The sequence below is a fragment of the Mangifera indica genome, unplaced genomic scaffold (genome assembly GCF_011075055.1).
Source record: "Mangifera indica cultivar Alphonso unplaced genomic scaffold, CATAS_Mindica_2.1 Un_0023, whole genome shotgun sequence".
NCBI lineage: Eukaryota > Viridiplantae > Streptophyta > Magnoliopsida > Sapindales > Anacardiaceae > Mangifera > Mangifera indica.
Genome location: NW_025401115.1, coordinates 340,534 through 358,538, shown reverse-complemented (window position 1 = coordinate 358,538; position 18,005 = coordinate 340,534). Strand labels below are relative to the sequence as shown.

The window sequence follows — 18,005 nt, the reverse complement described above, 5'->3', positions numbered from 1 at the left end:
GTACGTAAGTGATGAGAATCATAAAGACAATAAGGATAGATACCTATGAGATGCATCATACACTCAACACTAAAACACATAACTACCCAGTTCAGTTCAGGTGTGCATGGTGAGGATTTGACTTTTTGATATTCCTCACATGATCAGCGAGATGCACCACATATGTACCCGAGATAAATGTTATCTTTGGATGGTTAGTTAGCAATTTTGATTAACTTATGTGGTAAGGGAATAAACTACTACCATATATTTTTTCGTGTGATCATGATGTCTCAATTTGTTAGCCCAATAGACTGTTTGGCCTATGCATAAGACATAACAATAACTTTCACCAGGGCATCAAATATGCCAATTTCAATTTAGGTCTTCTTAGTTTTCATGGATGATCCATATTGGACACCGATGTGTCGTAGTGTGACCATATTCAACTTATGAATGGAATATAAGTTTTATTATCAATTGTTTATACTTATTGAGTTTTACTCATGCATTTCTTTTCGTATGTTTTGCAAGTAGAGATAAGTAACGGGACAGACAAGGGATCTAACTGTCTAGCGAGCAACTACAGAGAAAAAAGGGCGCTTGTGACATTTTAGTTTTTTTATCAAACATATAACTATTATTATTATTATTTTCAAACACAGTGATCACTCATGATTTATACAGTTATTTTATATGAAAGATTTTTAGATTCTTACTATTTTATAAGTTTTGATTAATAAAACAATTATTTTTATTACATAACTTTTTTGCATGTTTTATGATTATGATTATGCATTAATGGTTTTAAATAGTTTAGTCGTACATGTCTTTCTATGTTATATTTCCATTAGGGTACGTATTTAAAGAGGGGTGTTACAACTATCAAGATATTGTCAATTTTAGACATACAATCTATTACGATTTTGCTTTTGAGTTTTGTAACTCAAAGTATGTTTAAACAGTTTTAGGAGCTCACATACTATTTAACCAATCCTATCTGAGCATCCTTAATTAAAAAGATATGCACATATAAATCCAACATCTCTCATGTTTTGCCGATGTAAGATTTGTCAATAAGTGTCACATAAGCTAAACACTTTGAAGTTAGACCTCAAAGCATAACTATAAGCATCAAATAAAAGATAGCCACAAGTTGATTCATTAGCCTAAAACTTACAACAAATTCAAGACTAGGACATCAGGACTAACTTCTAGTTACTAGACAATATCATATCTAAAAGTTATGAGAAGAAAGTTTTTTGCAGTTATTATAATATGGCCCTCACTATATCTCATACCATAACATCTTCTTAACATTCATCTAGCAAGAATGTTGACTTTGACGTACATAAAATGTCATAAGTGTAGATATGATTCCATCTATCTAAATTCAAAATCATGGGACAAGACCCTGAGAAAAAGAAAGATACAAATGTACTTTTCTCTTAAAAAAAAACTTAGTGCAAACACCTTTATGAGAACATCATGGACATAGGTATTTCAATCATCAGACTAAACTATAGAAAACTTGTGTCATATATTTTTCTATAACTTATCTCAATTCATCTTTATAATTATTTTGCACACCCATAACAAACTTATCTAGGTCTTCTCCAACTCTAATAGCTATTAATATAGCTTATCATGTGTAATGCTCTAAATTATGTATATTAGTTGGTGAGGAGAAATCGCATAAACACAGTCAATTTAGGATTATTGATAACCATTTTTTTTCAAAAAAAAAAAAAGAAGGAAAAACCATCAAAACTGAAGATGATGATTTCAAGTTCACTATATGGTGCTTCATCCAAGAGACTATTTTCTAAAAAAAACCATCAAAACTATATAAAAAAAAAAACTATGATTTGGTGTTTTAAAGAGAATAAGATTGTAGATTGAACAAATGTGATCAGTTAGGTTTTCGCACTTTTATAGAGATGATTTGGATGATTATGGCATCTACTAGAACAAAAGTTCAGGGGTTGCAAGTGAATAATATAATAATGACAATTTCCATTTGCACAATCAATTTTTAATCCTAACATCAATAACTCCATAAGGAAGCAGTTTTATCAATGCATTTAAAACTGGACTACTCATTGTTAACCACCTTTCCTGCCACAATAACCCATAAATTTGTCCATCTAAAAGTCAACAATCAATACAATAATATTAAGGGAAAAGGACTATTTCCCACTCAAATTTTAGCCCAATTTGAAATCCATACCCATAGGAGATGAAAAACCCAAACTCCTACCCATAACCAAACTTTTGTTAACTTTTTCTATTAAAGGGAGGGTTAAAATAGTTATTTTATGTTTAGATTAAAAATTATAAAGTTTATTACATTTCACCCCTAGGTTTTAAAAACTAACATTTTACCTTTACCTAAAGTTTTTAAACTTTAAAAAGTAACATTTTCACCCCCAAACCTGGAGTTTTCATATTTTTCAAAGCTCAATCGCCCCCATAACTTTCAAAAATAGCAGTTTTATCCCCACTCTTCAATTTCATCTTCCGACGTTATCTCTGGTATCATCTCCGACCTCTTCCTTCTCTTGGTGCAATGACAATGGTGCAATGAAGAGATATCCATCTCCTTGTCACATGGTGCAATGAAGAGACGCGTGACGAAGAGATAAAGATTCTCTTTGTCGCACAACTCATATAACAAAAGACGATACTTTGTTGTCCTTCATCGTTTGTCATGTCGTTTTCTTCCAAATTTGGATGACGCTTCGTCATCTAGATTTGGGCGACGAAGGTTTGTCCTTCGTCGTTCTTTGTGGTCGGAGAAGGGATATTAGTGGAAAGAGTCAATCATCGGTGGTGGCTAGAGAAGGAAGCAAACCTTAGGCATAAAATCTAAACTTTTCAAACTCTGAAGATGAGTTGAAGTGTTAGTTTTTAAAGCCTGAAGGGGGGAAATGATAAAATTTTAAATTTTATAAGTAAAATAACAATTTTATCTTTGTCTCTAACTGAAAATTCAGATGACAGTTTGACCATAGGTGAGAGTTTGAGTTTTTAATCTTCCGTGGGTGTGACTTTGTGATTGGACTAAAATTTGAGTGGGAAATAGTCTTTTTCCCTAATATTAATCAACTTTTATCATCACCCAAAATCTTCGTATACTTCACACGGTGAGAAGGAGAAAGGAAAAGAAAGAAGAGAATTAGAGGGAGAAATTATGAAAATGGAATCAAAAGACTATATTACCCTTATTCATTTAACAAATTTTGGACGACCTTAGGGTTCTAGGGGGTGATGGATATTTTCTAAAACTCATAGCATAAGTGATAGAAAAGTTCATAATGATCCAAAATTTACTTTTGAAAACTACAGGGGCCTAATGTTATTCTCATTCTAAAATCTTAAAAGCCGTCCCAAAGTGGGAAACCAGAACATATTTAAAAATTGAAAACCCCGCTTCACTGTAGGCAGTCGCACTCTGCCATACTTTTCAAACAGTTCAACCTGCTCATCCTGCACTGGAAATGAGAGGCGCAAACCGACGTCGTCCCACGGAATCCTTCAACCAACCACCGCCTCCGCAGCCAACGCCCGACCTCTATGGATCTCGATTCGGTGGTTCACGCGATTCCGATGCCAGTTTTGCCAGCAGCCGCCCCTCGTCCGCCGGCATCGGCCGCGTCTCCATCGCTACCGACCTCTATTCTGACCGGTCCCACCAAAGCTCAGCTATTCGCGCCATCAACGCCTTCCTCTCCTCGCACTCGTTCCAGATCCTTCTACCTCCCAAACAAGTCCCCTCCGTCAAGGACATAATGGAAATTATCAAATTTCTCGTTACGAAGCTCGATTATCCTTCCACAGCTAAGTTCGAAGACGATCTGTTTGTAATTTTGAAATCCCTAAATTGTCCTATCAAGATTAATAAATCTACGCTTAGGTCACCGAATTCGCCTCACAATTGGCCTTCGTATCTGGCTTTGATACACTGGCTGGTGCAAATCGCATCGTATACCAATCACTTATTGAATAGTTCGAGCTCATTTGCTGAAAACAATAGTATGTATTTGTATGCTTTGGAGAGTTATTTGAATTATATACGAGGAGATGATGATTCTGTGGAGGAATTGGACAAGGAGTTTATTGGGAAGGTAGAGAAAGAGAGAGATAGTGTAAGTGACAATGTGATTGAATTGGAGAAAAAGGTGAAAGAATTGGAGGAAAAGAAGGCAGAACCAACAGAAAGAGAGAAATTAGAGAAAGAGAAGAGTGTTTTGGAGGAGGATGTGAACAAGTTCAACGCGATGATAGCAGAGTTTAATACCAGGATAGAGAAGATGGAGAAAGTAGTGCAGGGGAAAGAGAGGGAAATGGCAGATAAAGTGGAGGAGCATAAGAGGATTTGTGAGGAGAATGAGGAGTTAAAGAAGAGAGTGGAGTTGCAGACATTTAATGCACGTGATATGGAGAGGATGAGGAGAGAGTTGCAAGCGGTGGAAAGAGATATTGGGGATGCAGAGACTGCTAGAAATGCTTGGGAAGACAAAAATTGGGATCTTGATGCTTTATTGGGACAAAAGTTTAAGGAACTTGAGGCACTTTCGATGGAGTGCAATCATGCTATCAGAAGGTCCTATATCACTTATTCTTAGTTTGTGTTTGAAAATTTGATATGTTTGCTACTATTGCGTGTTGTATTTATAAAGTTTTCTTCACTAGCTCATTTTGCAAGCCATTGGATAAACTAAATATCATAGCAATCAGTATCTTATGAAAATAGAAACTGATAACAATTAGTTAATATAGTCAAACTTTGTATTTAGCATTGTTTATACCATTACCTTCCTCTATATACTGGGTCTTGATCAGTCATCTTTGCTAGAATCTTGGCTGATTAAACCTTGGGTAAGGTAAAAACTCCTTTCTGCAGCAGATGGACTCACCAATGTCTTTGGAGGCATTAGGACTATTTAACAGAGACAGACTGGAGATTTCTGTGAATTTTTTTTTCCTTGTGCAACATCAATGTTAATTAAATTCATATTACAGTTTTGAAAATATGGGTGCAATACAGACCCTATAGAGAGTAGCAGGAAGCTTCATGCTGCAATTTCAGTTTTAGCTCAATTAATTAGTCACATGAAATTAAAAAATGTATCATGTGATTACCAGTGGATAACATTTGAAAAACTTCCCCTCTCTTCAGGGTCATGGGCACATGCATAGTCTAGTAAGCAGGAGAACTTTATCTGTGTTTCGTTTGTTATTTAAAATCTTTGAGGACGATTTTGTAAATATTGTACTGATTTTCCTTGTGATGTCGTTTTTTTGGATCAATTATTATATGCAAACTGTCCTTTGTGATGTAGATGCATTGATCCATTTGTTTTTGGTGGTGGAAAACCTTTTGAGTAGGCTAATTAAATTAGTTTCTTGAAATGCTTCTTATCTTTTGCAACTTTTATTCAAATTGTGCTTCTCTGACTGCCTATTGTATTTGAAGGCTGAATCATATTCGTGATGTATTTGAACCTTAGGAATTTAACCATAATTTGATGTTGTAATGATTGTTCTATGTGTTTCTTGCATTACAACTAGGCTAAAACTTGGCATTGATATCCAGTACGTCTTGAATGCGAAAGGTTCTACTCCTGCTGAGGTAATGGGTATTGACTGCAAATCCACACTTAAGCCTGCCCTTGAGTCCTTTGCTGATGACATAAAAAAAAGCTCGATGGCAAAATATGAAGAGTTGATTTCCCTGCAGCAACAGTCATCTGAAATGGCTACCAAAATTGAGGGAAAAAGAATTCGTATTGGTGCACTTCAATCCCATATTGATGAAGTAAGTGCAGGAATAGTTGCTCTATATACAATAATACTAATGCATAAAGGTCAAGCATTTTTGCATCTCATCGTCAATTATTATGTATAAATACTACCTTTTTGGCATCTTGAAGCTGGATGCATGTTTTTTATGATTAATAACGAAAAAACATAAAAAAAAATTGTTTCCATGTGATACTGTTTCAGAATAAGATGGATCCCCAAAAAAAGTTACAGAACTAAAAGTTTATGCAGATTATTATATGGATACTGTTCCATAATGATTCATTTATAGGATCAAAGTGGACTGATCAGGTTACATCCTACATAGAAGAACTTCTTTAAGGTTACAATACTACAAGGATCTTTGTAATGTAGGCTTTCTACTTTCATGCAACCTGCTTGTGAGCATATAGCTTTTACTTGAGAATGAATAGTAAGTACTTCAAAATTAAAAATTTCTCAATGGCAAGCAAAGATCAAAAGTATAGAATGATTGTTGTTGAGCCATCAGTTACAAAATTAAGGTTTCAGAGGTTGTGTCAACAATGTTAAGCTTCTGAATGTGAAACTAACTGCTTGGTACCTTGTCCCCATCCCTGGATGGCATATCATGTAACCATGATCGCCAAATTTAGGTGGCCGCTTTGTTGGCTTTTAAAGATTTATCTGATCCTTCATCAATGTTTTCAAACAGATGGAAGCCCAGTTGAACTTGTTCAAGAAGGAGATGCAAGAGCATGCTTATAGATGTGCAGCAGAATCCCGAAAGATGGCAGATGATGTTAAATTAGAAGCTCAGAACTTGGATATGGTGGAAAAAGAAGCAGCTGAGGTTCTAAAGGTATTGGTTTATTATTTCTTTTTGTGAAACTGTTAGTTGAGTCTTGTTTCACTTGCTATTTTGGATAAATGTGCCCCAGTAAATTGGTTACATTCTAATCTTTTACCACTTTATTTCTTTGAAGGTCTCTGAATTGAAGTTGAAGGAAGCAATCAGACAAAGCGAAGAAGAAATTCAGTTACGGGCTTGTGAACTGTTTGCACTAGTTGACTCAGTGTCAAAATACAAAGAATACATGGAGTCGAAGATTTCAGACATGAAGGGCAGTCTCTCAGAAACTGCTTTAACTGTCTCAGAAGCCTACAAGAATTCCTTGCCACCTCAAGTTGGGAAAACATTTGATGCAAGCAGCTAGGTAAACTTAAATGTAATATTTCTTATTAACGATATTGTTTCTTCTTAGACCCCTTATTTGTGCTTGCTGCTTTATGGCTTGTATGTGCTATCAATGTTATAAAAACATATGCTGTATATTCATTTGACATTGTAGGATTGGTTATTAGAATCAGTGTAGGAATTTGCATTTATCCAGGAATATTTCTTTTAATCGAATGTTTGTTTTATGGGAAAAATCAAATTTTTTTTTCTATTATTTGGGTGTCAATTACATGAGATTTCCAAGATACCTTCCCTTTTAACCTATCATAACTGGATAAGGGTTTTGAGTAGAATGTTCTGACTTCGTAGGTTTTTATTATTATTATTTTTTATAAACACAAGTTATCTAAGATTTTTGTAGAGATTTAACTGTCTTATTATAGTGGACATGCATCTTTCTTTTATACTTCAATATATTTGTGTGTGTGTGTGTGTATATATATATATATATATATATATATATATTCCATCTTGTTTGGTTGGGCTTCTTTACAGGAAAAGGTTTTTTATACTTATTGTTTGATCGCATCTAAAAAGTGTTTATACAATTATAAAAATGATATATTTTATGGTTTTTCGGAGAAGCTCAAAATTTGAGTTTTTCTTATAAACTATTTTTTATTATAAATTTGACACCATTATATTAATTAAATAGAAAAAACATAAGGAGAATGTATAAGATCGCAAGAAAAAAAAAAAATTTGTTATGTCTTTTGTATGACAAGGGGAATAAATTACTACTATAATCCAAGAGGTTATATAATATAGAGTCAGAAAGATACAAAATGTGAAGATACGAACATTATGAAATGCAAAAAGTTAAGGGTTTATGAATAGCGTGATTAGTTAAACTCATCATGTTAGGGGGGTGTTCAAACGAATTTAGCTAACACTCTAAGGATTATACTAATATAGCCAATAGAATAATGTGGGATGATTTTACTCATGTATATAAAAAAAGTTTTGTAGCATACAAAAACATGTTCAACTTATGAATCCAACGAAGGTAAAGAAATTTTAGCCCAACAATTATGACTTTTCAAGGTAAAATTTGTTGTAAATGGGTTTAGCGCAATTTTTTGTATTCGAGTTATTGACTCTATCGTTATCCTTTTTTAGTATATTAATCTCTGGTTTACTAAGTTTGATATATTTCCTTATCCTCGTTTCTAAAATCAAAATCCTTGTAGCAGGAAGGGTTATATCAATCTGATCATCAATTTTCTCTATTTTAATTCTTAGGTTTATTTTCATATCTATCGTGTTAGGTTGCAGAGTAAATGTTAAAACCCAATTTCTTGGCCAAGTTAATTGTCGAGGATTAACTATTGTCAGATTTATTGGAATAATAAAGTTTGATCTTGGGCCAAGCACTTCAGTATTTGATTGGGAGTGCATTGAAATAGGATTGACAAAATTTATTAATTTATATATCATCCTATATTGAATAGCTATTATGTTACTGGATTGTAAAAGATCTTTTAATCCATAAGTGTGAATTCGAAAAACCATTATCCTTTTAAGATTGGGATCTTTAAGGCTAACCATGTATCTTGGTTGGATAGTGCCATGAGAATCACCTAAAGCTAAGTTAGCATGAAATCCGCCAATTAAAGCTTTACTAAAAGTGGTTTATCTCTTTATCTAGTAAACCCACTTGAATAGGAACATTCATTTCTTTATGGAATAACACCTGTATTCGCACTTATACAGTTCCTATTTGTACATAGTGATACTTGTTCTTTGCTTATTTAACAAGTTCTTGCACCTTAAGTAGGCATTCATCATTCGATAAAATGATTTCTCCTTTATTTAACTGAGTTAGGGCTACTCTTATAGGTTTTTCATGTACGTCTTATAGTCCTTGAGCCTTGAACATCCATCGTGAAGTTCTTCTAAAGACTTGAGAAGTTGAAAGCTTTAGAATAGCTCATTCTTTACGGCTTATCAATGTATCCTCGTAACTTGTAGAAGAACTAATTATCGAGTTAGGAGTAACCTTATTATTGAGTGATATAAGTTTCTCATCATCGTTGAATAGATTAGAGAGCTCATTTAAATTCTTTTTTCTATTCATAAAAATATTTAACCAATGAAGGGTCGAAGATTTTCCACTTAATCCTAATGAGTATTCCTCGTCAGAATTATTAGATGAGTCTTTTTCCTCTAAATCTTTAGAGTACTCCAAAATTAGTTCGCATATTGATTCGTCATCTGAGTATACCTTGTATCCAAATATAGACTCATATTCATAAGTTCTAGTCCCTAAATCAATATTTAGTAGTTTTACACTAGCCTTCTTTTTAGCCTTATTTGGCATTTGTTCGTATAATGATCTTTGCTACCACTAGGGATATCAACGGGGAGGTGCAAGAAGAGAATATCAATCCCTATCCCTGTCCCTGTCCTCATTCCCGTTCTCGTATGAGATATCAATTTCTCTTTTCAATCTGTTCTTGTTATGAGGATAACAAATAATCCCTGTCCCCTTTCCATGAAGGAAAATCCCTTCCTCATCTCCTTCTTGTCCACGTGGGGAAAAACAACACCCCCCTTATCCGCAAATATAAATTTCAATTCTTTCCTGTTTTTGAATAGATAAAATAAATCATATTTTTTCAAAATATCACTTACTATAAGAGCTACAAAAATATTTATTTGTTATTTTAGTTCAAATATAAAGTTTTCATAAAATCTAACATGCAATAATCAATCTTTTCATTAGTAGCTCTTTATGTTAATATCTTCATTAATTCTTTATGTTGATATCTTCATTAATTCTTCATGTTGATACGAAACAACATTTTAAAAACTAATCTGCAATAATTAATTTCAAAAGCAAAATTTATTTAAAAGCAGTTTATATAAGGAATATCAATGAATTTGTAATTAAAAATATAAAACTAATTGAAATATGTTGAAAAATCGAAATCCACTTATATGCCAAACATCAAGGTAGGGCAATGAAACTCAAGTTTATGTCATCAATTATCAACTACGATACATGCAAAAGAATAAGTAATAAATTCTTATAATATTTTAAAAACCAATTCTTCATATTCCACTTGAAAATAAAATTAATTATTTAATTTGATTAGAGAGATTAATGAAAAATACTTACTATCTTCTGAATCATTATTATCGTAGATTGTTGAACAAGACTTTTCATTTTTCAAGAAAATTTAAAAAAAAGACAAAATTTAATAATTATCAACTCTATATTAAAGTTGATAAAAATTCATTTTATTACTTTTTAGGTCAGCCCATAACCAATTTTTAGAAGACATTAATGCCTTTAATATACTTGAATGAAGTTTATTGCGATGTGGACTTATTACCTTTTCAGTAGTGCTAAAAGTAGACTCAAAAGCAACAGTGGAGACTGGAATAACAAGAATATTTCGAGCAATTTTATGCAAGGTTGGATATTTAGGCTTATTTAACTTCTATCAAGTCAATATATCAAAGTTTGGACTTTTAGGTAAAAGTCGCTCCTCTAAATAAAATTCCAATTTTGATTTTCTCAAGATATTATTTGATTCTTGTTTAATAAACATATCAAAATTTGCTAGGTACTTCTCATCACCATAAAAACTAGATTGAGAAGAAGATGAAGTAAACAAAGTTTGACTTGTACTACTTATATACTCAGATTGATATTCATAAAACAAATCATGATAATACTGTTGAATTTTGATTATTTCGTCTTTGCCATCATCTCTATATATCAAAGGAAAGAATACTCTAACAATTTCATTTTGAATCTAGGGTCTAAAACAATGGCCACCCATATAACATCATGAATCACACTCAATTTCTTGTTAAATTTTTCAATCATTTGTGCAATCAGTTTCTTTATTATGACATTCTCACACATGAGTTATTTTGTCAAAGGAATTTTGATTTAACAAATTTTAGAAAAATATTCGTTTGTAGTTAGAAATTTAGTGCTAGAGAATAGTGGAATGACATTGTAAAATATTTCCAATTTCCCAAAAATATCTTGTGCCAAGTCCCATTCTTTCTTCATTGGTAAACATTTATATTGTGGCTCACAAAGCTTTAACCGACAAAAAACTTCTTTGTAAATCAAAACAGTATTAAACATAAGATAAGTTGAGTTCCAATGAGTCTTACAATCAAGAGATAACTTCTTTGTATTTTGAGTGCCTAACTGATTGATTGCTTCATCAAATTTTTGTTCCCTTTTAGGTGATGTGCTCCAAAAGGTAACACTTTCTCGAATATTTGCAATTTCATCATTAATTATAGATAAACCATTTTGAACAATTAAATTGAGGATGGAAGCACAACAACACATGAAACAATAAACTATAAAACATAAGTGATGAACATGGTAATATATTTAAGATATCATCAATAATTATATTATTAGTGGAACAATTGTTTATAATCAATGTGGACAATTTTCTATCAATATTCCACTCATAAATACAATCAACCAATACCTCAAAAATAATATTTTTTGTATGTGGGGCACGAATATAAACAAACCTATAATTCAAATTAAAAATTGTTTATTAAATATATATATATATATGTCTTTATATATTAATAGAAATTAAACATAAAAAAAAATTAACTTATAAGTCAATTTTGTAACTCCTATTTGTTATCAGTGAAATGAGTTATAATAGTCATGTACCCTTTGTTTTGGTTGCTTGCAGTCCACAGATCACAAGTGATTGCAATTCTCCATAAATTTTTGTTTAACAATTTTATTGTCTTGCCCTTTTCAACATTATAAATGTTTATTATGTCTTTTTTAGTAGTGTTTCTACAGATAATCTTGAACAAAGGTTGAATGGTGTTGCGAAATCTTCCAAACCCAGAATGATCTATTATGCGTAAAGGATATTCATGCAGTATAATCATATTTGCAAGGTCTTTTTTACTTGCCTCTTAATCAAATTGATAAATGGATAATGTCAATTTATTATTCTCTCTAGGAGATCCCATAAACAACTTTTGTGCTATATCCTGGTATCTTCTCTTCAGACACATTTTATGATAATCATGTAAATGTTTGGTGTCATTTTTTCCTCCCTCTTACCAATTGTTTATGGCAATAGTTACACTCCGCCTTGTCTTTTCCATAAACTTTTACTTTCTTAAAATATTATCATACAATTGATTTATACTTTTTAGCAGAACCAATAACAAGAGAGTTGTTAGGTGCATTTTGAAGAGGGCTTGAACAAGGATTATCCAATTCCTAACTTGATTTATTACTTTCATCAACAGACAATTACATCTGATTACTTCCTATTGAAATTGCAGCATGATGATCACTTTTAGAAGATGTTAATTTTTTAAAGGATTAAGAATTTTACATGTTAACTTTTTTAATGTTTTTTCTTTTATTAACCAATGAGTTTTCAGCAGACATTCTTATCACATACTTCAAAATTTATAATACAAGTTAATATAAAACACAAATATTAAAACCCATAATGCGAATCACAATCAATAAACTAATTTTACTATCTCAAAATAAAACATAAACCATTATAATCCCAAAATAATTATCTTTAAGTAAGTTTGACTATATCTAAATTAAAAATTCAAAAATGGCATATTATTAAAAAACTCAAAAGTGACATATTCTTCTGTTGAATGATAATGAAAGTAGAAAATATAGGTTTTCTACTCAATCTAACACCAGCCTATCAGTTAGAATACAACAACATCAATTAATCTAACATCAAGTTTTCTACAAAATCTAACATCAGTTAACATTAGCTTTTCTACACAATCTAACATTAGTTTACAACAACATCATATATTATTACAACTAATCTAACATTAGCTTTTCTATACAATTAATAAACAATACAAAAACTTCAACAACATGAACACAAAAACTTAACTGTAAACATGTGAGACGCAAGGTAGGTAGACTTACGAAAGTAAACATAAAAAACATGACATTAAAGTAAGTTCTCACCTACTTTGCCACTAAATTAGCAGAAGTAATGATGACACGAATACTGTCATCTGCAAAACAAACAATTTTGGATGATGACAAACAATGCCTTGTTTTTTTCGATTTTCACCAAAAGCTATAACCTTTGGAAATGGAGGAAACCTATCATAATAATCGTTATTTTACAAACATATGGATCAAATTTGAAACAACGTAAATTAACTGCATAAACTAGTTTTAAGCTTTAAAAAAAATCAAAATGGGAAAACTTTACTTACACTAAAACTAAGTTCAGAAAATCTGGGTCAAATACAAACACTTAAATTGAGTGCAAATACAACTACACAAAAATAGAAGAGAACTTTCAATTTATCCATGCGTAAAATTATTAGTATGTGTTCAATAAATCAACTAAGCCATTTGACAAACTAAACAACAAAAAAGGTAAAGTTTCTAATGAAAAATCATCTATTTGTATATTTGCACACAAGTAAAAGATCATGTAGGAGCTAGAAGAATCTAAAGAAATAAAAATCGTAAAGATAAGACCTCAGGCTTTCCAATTGATAATGCAATATAAATCAAATGGGAAGCAGTAGACATCTTAATAACTAAAGCAAGTACATGTAAGACTCCATAAAAAGGGCATTGCAACAATCATAGATTATTTAAAGTTCTACAGGTAACTTTAGGTCAATTCCTTCATCAATACATTTTGCACTATAATGAATAGTTTATTAAAGCCCATGGCACATGAGAATGCCACACTTTTTTCAAGAAACCTTAATTCAATAGAATTTAATTAGAATAAAACTCATATAGACGTTAAAGAGCCAAAGAATAAAGTGGGTATTTCCAACAATAATATTTCAACACACTTAGCAGTTGAATGTCAACAAATACACTAAAAATCTTACCCACACTAACAATTACAAGAAGTTAATCTCCTATATACCTATCTACTCTTGGTTTCTCATATTGTATATTAATTTAATGCAAACGATAATCATTGTAACATCATTTCCCTTCAGAAGTCAAGCAACTTGATAAGTAGAATAGGAAGATAAAAGGAATTACACAACATATCTAAATAAAACAATATATTGTCATGATAAAAATGCTAAAATCCTTCCAGGAGCAATTAAAAAAAGAGCAACAAATCCTAAAAATAAGCGAGTTTTAAGGTTTAGCCTAAATATTCTTGCGGTTGACACAATTCCAATTCACACTTGAAAGAACAATAAATTTGGGTCAAACACAAGCACTTAAATAGGGTGCAAATACAACTAGACAAAATTATAATCATCACAAGAAACCATGTAATGCACTGTGCTAATCACACCAATTATACATCTAGTTTCCCTAAATATTTTTAGCAATAGACAATAAATATCCTGAAAGCGAAAAATAATAATGGAAAGATAAAAGTAACTTTACCATAAAATGTCACTGGTAAATGTAGCAATAAATAGTTGTGAAATGCTTTCCATAGGGTAAAAAAGCTCTGGCTAGAAGTGTGCGATTGTGAAGTGAAAAATGGAAGGAAAAAAGAAATTTAGATTTAGGGTTAAAAGATGGTGGCAATTTTGTAATAAAAATTATTAAAGTTATAGTTCTTAGTAAATATGTATTTGATTTAGGGTAATTTTGTAATAACATTAAATTAACACTTTCATTCACTTCAACATTTTTTGTCTTGATCTAGACCTACGGAAACAACCATAGGATCCTATATTCATCATCAAGATGAACAACTCCCTATGCAAAAAATTATTAAAGACTAAATTTGCTATAACCAATAAGCAAAAATGTAAATTTTATGCAAAGAGTTTAACAAAGTTTTGTCTTTCAACAATTCTTTAATTAGAGTAGATGTAAATCAATTACACAGTTATATATTTCTAATCCTGGTTACTTATGCACTTGCAAAGTAGACTCAAGATCGAAGACAACACTAAACAAGGTTTTTTCAACAGAGATTGAACATAAACATGGTAAATGTTGTAGAAAAAGGAAGAAGTGCATAAAGGTTTTAAAAAAATTACTTCCACAAGAGAAGATTGAATCACATTAATATATTAGATTTAGAGGGCAGGGTGGGGTGGGGAGGAGATGAGGCAGAGACATGTGTATCTTCGTCTTCGATTATGAGGATTTTTTTCGTTCCTATCCTTGTCCTTTTCCCTATTTTTATTGGGGAATCTCCTCTCCTTAAGGGTCAGAGAGGGTTAGACTCCTAAATTTAGATCAAAATTGTCATCCTTAGCTACCACATATCCAGTAACAATTACAATTTATTGCATTTTTACCCAAGAGGCAAGTTGCACAATACTTCTTAGCTCTTCGTTACTTCGCTAAGAGCAAATTTTTCCCTGTTTTTCTAATAAACCTTACATGATCTAGAAGACTTGACTTATTATAAACAGGTCTTTTGTACGAAAGTGTCTAGATTTAAATCTATCTCGCTTATGGAAGCCTCCTCGTTTCCTATGAGTATTCTTATTTTGAGTTCTAATCGATTTATTACAATCGTATTGTCTTGGGACTCCTTCAAAATTGTAACAAGTGTCATCAAAATTAAACTTCTTGAGATCCTTATCAAGCTTAGCATTTAGATATTTGGTCCTCACAAGTTGTCTTACAACTTTTATCATTCATTCTAAAGAATTAATGATTTGATTCTTTTCTAGAAGGAGCTTGTAAACCTTTTTTGCCGTTTTATCCCATTTGTTCGGGAATTTTGCAAATAAGGTATTTTTCATAACTTTTTGTGTGCTTTCAAGTAATTGGTAAAAATAACATCTATATTCACAATCAAAAATTTTAAATTGGCACATGTCGCAAAGTCGAAGCTTTTAAAGCTACTAACTTTGCAAGATTCCTATTAGTTACGATTATTCTAGTAAATTCTCTTGAGAGAATATCTTTAGAAAGGGTGAAAATTCCTTCTTGACTTTTCAAGTCCCATATTGTATCAAGAATTCCTGTATTAGCTTCTAAGCTTACCCAAAAGCTTCTTGCAGTGTAAACCATAAGAAACGATAAGTTTGTCATAGGTCAAAGACTTTGTTTTGTACCTGGACTTAGTTAACAATTTCCCAAACTCTAATTGCATATGCTATATTGCTTACATAATTTATGTTTAAAAAACTTTCGCTAGATGATACTTCGTAAGAATTATGACTTTATCCTTGTTGGATAAGTCGTGGGTGTATATTCAGGCTCATAAATTTCCTTGAGAAATCCCTTAAAAAAGTGTAAAGGATTTTTCAAAAAAGAATCTTTAATCTCAAATTCTCTTAAATTAGGATTAGATTTTTTAAATCCTCCATTTTAGGACCTAGAGAAATCTTCTTCGATTCCCCTTTTTTCAAATATTTTCCTTTGTTTCTTTAATTTCTCTTTGTAATAGTTGTTCATTTTTGTAGTGTTTGAAAGAGTAATTTTCGAAAGTCCTTCTACCTTTTGTTTCTCTCTTTTTTTTCGAAATAAAGTATTCCTCTTTTATAGTTTTTAAATACATATTTTTGACTTTTTCCCAATCTCATTAGGATTCCTGAGTTATAAAGTTTGCATATACTGGTGGCAAAGTAGGGTACTTTGTAGGTTGGCAGCAACTATTTTAGTGTTTCTTCATCTACCATGCTATCCTCAATTTGGATATAGGTTAGGTGCATTCACTGGTTCTTTCGAGTTTTGTGATTCATTCTACCAATATCTTATTACAATTTCCACTTTACCCAACCATTTATTTCGGAATTTTAATTTGTGTGTTTCAATGGTTGTTACTAGACATGCCTATAGGTTGGGCCTTAGGCCTGCATAATGAAGGGCTTTCGGGTCAAGTTGGTCTACAAAATTTTCATGGCCCAAGCCTCAACTCTATATTTATAGGGCTAGACCTTAATTAGGTCGGCACATTTAAACAATTTAAAAAAAAAATAATTAAAAAATTTAAGCACAAATTATTTTCAGTTATTAAAACTAAGGACAGTATTCTGAATATTTTATTTGTAATCACTCACTTGTGGTGGATGAATACCGTAGTTATATGATAAAAAATATTATAACATAATAACAAATAAATTAATTTACATACTCTATAATTACAAACATAAATAAAATATATATATATTTTATCATTTATCTAAATGGATGGAATTCATTTGACATTGAATTCATTTGTAATATTTTGTAATGATAAAATTAAAATGAAAACGAAATTATAAACATAGAAAATTATTATTCCTGAATGCAGACAGTTTTCGAAAGAAAATTGACAAGAGAAAATGAGATTGAACATATAAAGAAAGAATCAAGATTGAGAGATTTATAAATAAAATTGGAAAATAGAGAAGATTTGGATTGTTTATATAAAAGAAAAAAAATTTTAAAAAATAAAACAACTTCTACCATATGCAGAAGCTAACTATCATTTACTTTTTTTTTTAATTTTTTAAAATTACAAATAATGATGGGCTAAGCTAGGCCAGCTCATGGGCCCAATATCTAGGCCATAGCCCGATCCAGAAAGCTTATAAGTTAGGCTTGATATGCTACAGTATCAGGTCAGACCTAAATTTTGGGCTTTGGTCAGGCCTAATTGACATGTCTAATTGTTACCCCATTAGTAAATTGTAGAATCCACATAGCACCTTGCCTTAAAGCTAGATGAATCGTGTCTAACAATCTTGTAACTTCTAACCACTCTAAATAATCCTTTCAAATATTTGGATTTTTGTTACAAAGGTCTAATATACACTTTTTGACCTCTTTTTCAGTATATCCTTCAATAAGGTAGACTCGTTCTATATCACTCAGAGTTAATGACATAGAATAATTTTTTATCTTAATGGTAGTTACCTCAAAACTAGAGTTTCTAACCAAAGTTATGTAATTTTGTTACCTATTCAAAGAATAGTCAAGACACGTTCTAGAGTGATAATCTTTTGTAAATCAGAACTAACTTTTGCAATTGATTCCTTAACTTAAGTTAGCCATTGGTTTACTAAAAATAAATGATAAATTGTATAATTCAGTTTTCTATCAAGATTA

The 18,005-nt window shown here is 31.3% G+C and overlaps 1 protein-coding gene across 1 annotated transcript; it reads left to right on the top strand.

Moving 5' to 3' along the window:
• Positions 1-3,413: 3,413 nt before the first annotated feature.
• On the top strand, positions 3,414-7,156 carry LOC123206064 (kinetochore protein NDC80 homolog). The gene is made up of 4 exons (XM_044623160.1): positions 3,414-4,585; positions 5,554-5,800; positions 6,479-6,625; positions 6,750-7,156. Exons 1-4 carry the CDS (start codon positions 3,480-3,482, stop codon positions 6,978-6,980), a joined length of 1,731 nt encoding a protein of 576 aa, XP_044479095.1. The 5' UTR covers positions 3,414-3,479; the 3' UTR covers positions 6,981-7,156.
• The last annotated feature ends 10,849 nt before the right edge of the window (positions 7,157-18,005 follow it).

Bases quoted from the DNA above. Each gene is read 5' to 3' on its own strand.
- LOC123206064 (XM_044623160.1), top strand. From the start codon at position 3,480: ATGAGAGGCGCAAACCGACGTCGTCCCACGGAATCCTTCAACCAACCA. The intron at 5,801-6,478 runs GTAAGTGCAGGA...GTTTTCAAACAG, and splicing joins TTCAATCCCATATTGATGAA to ATGGAAGCCCAGTTGAACTT. The intron at 6,626-6,749 runs GTATTGGTTTAT...ATTTCTTTGAAG, and splicing joins AAGCAGCTGAGGTTCTAAAG to GTCTCTGAATTGAAGTTGAA.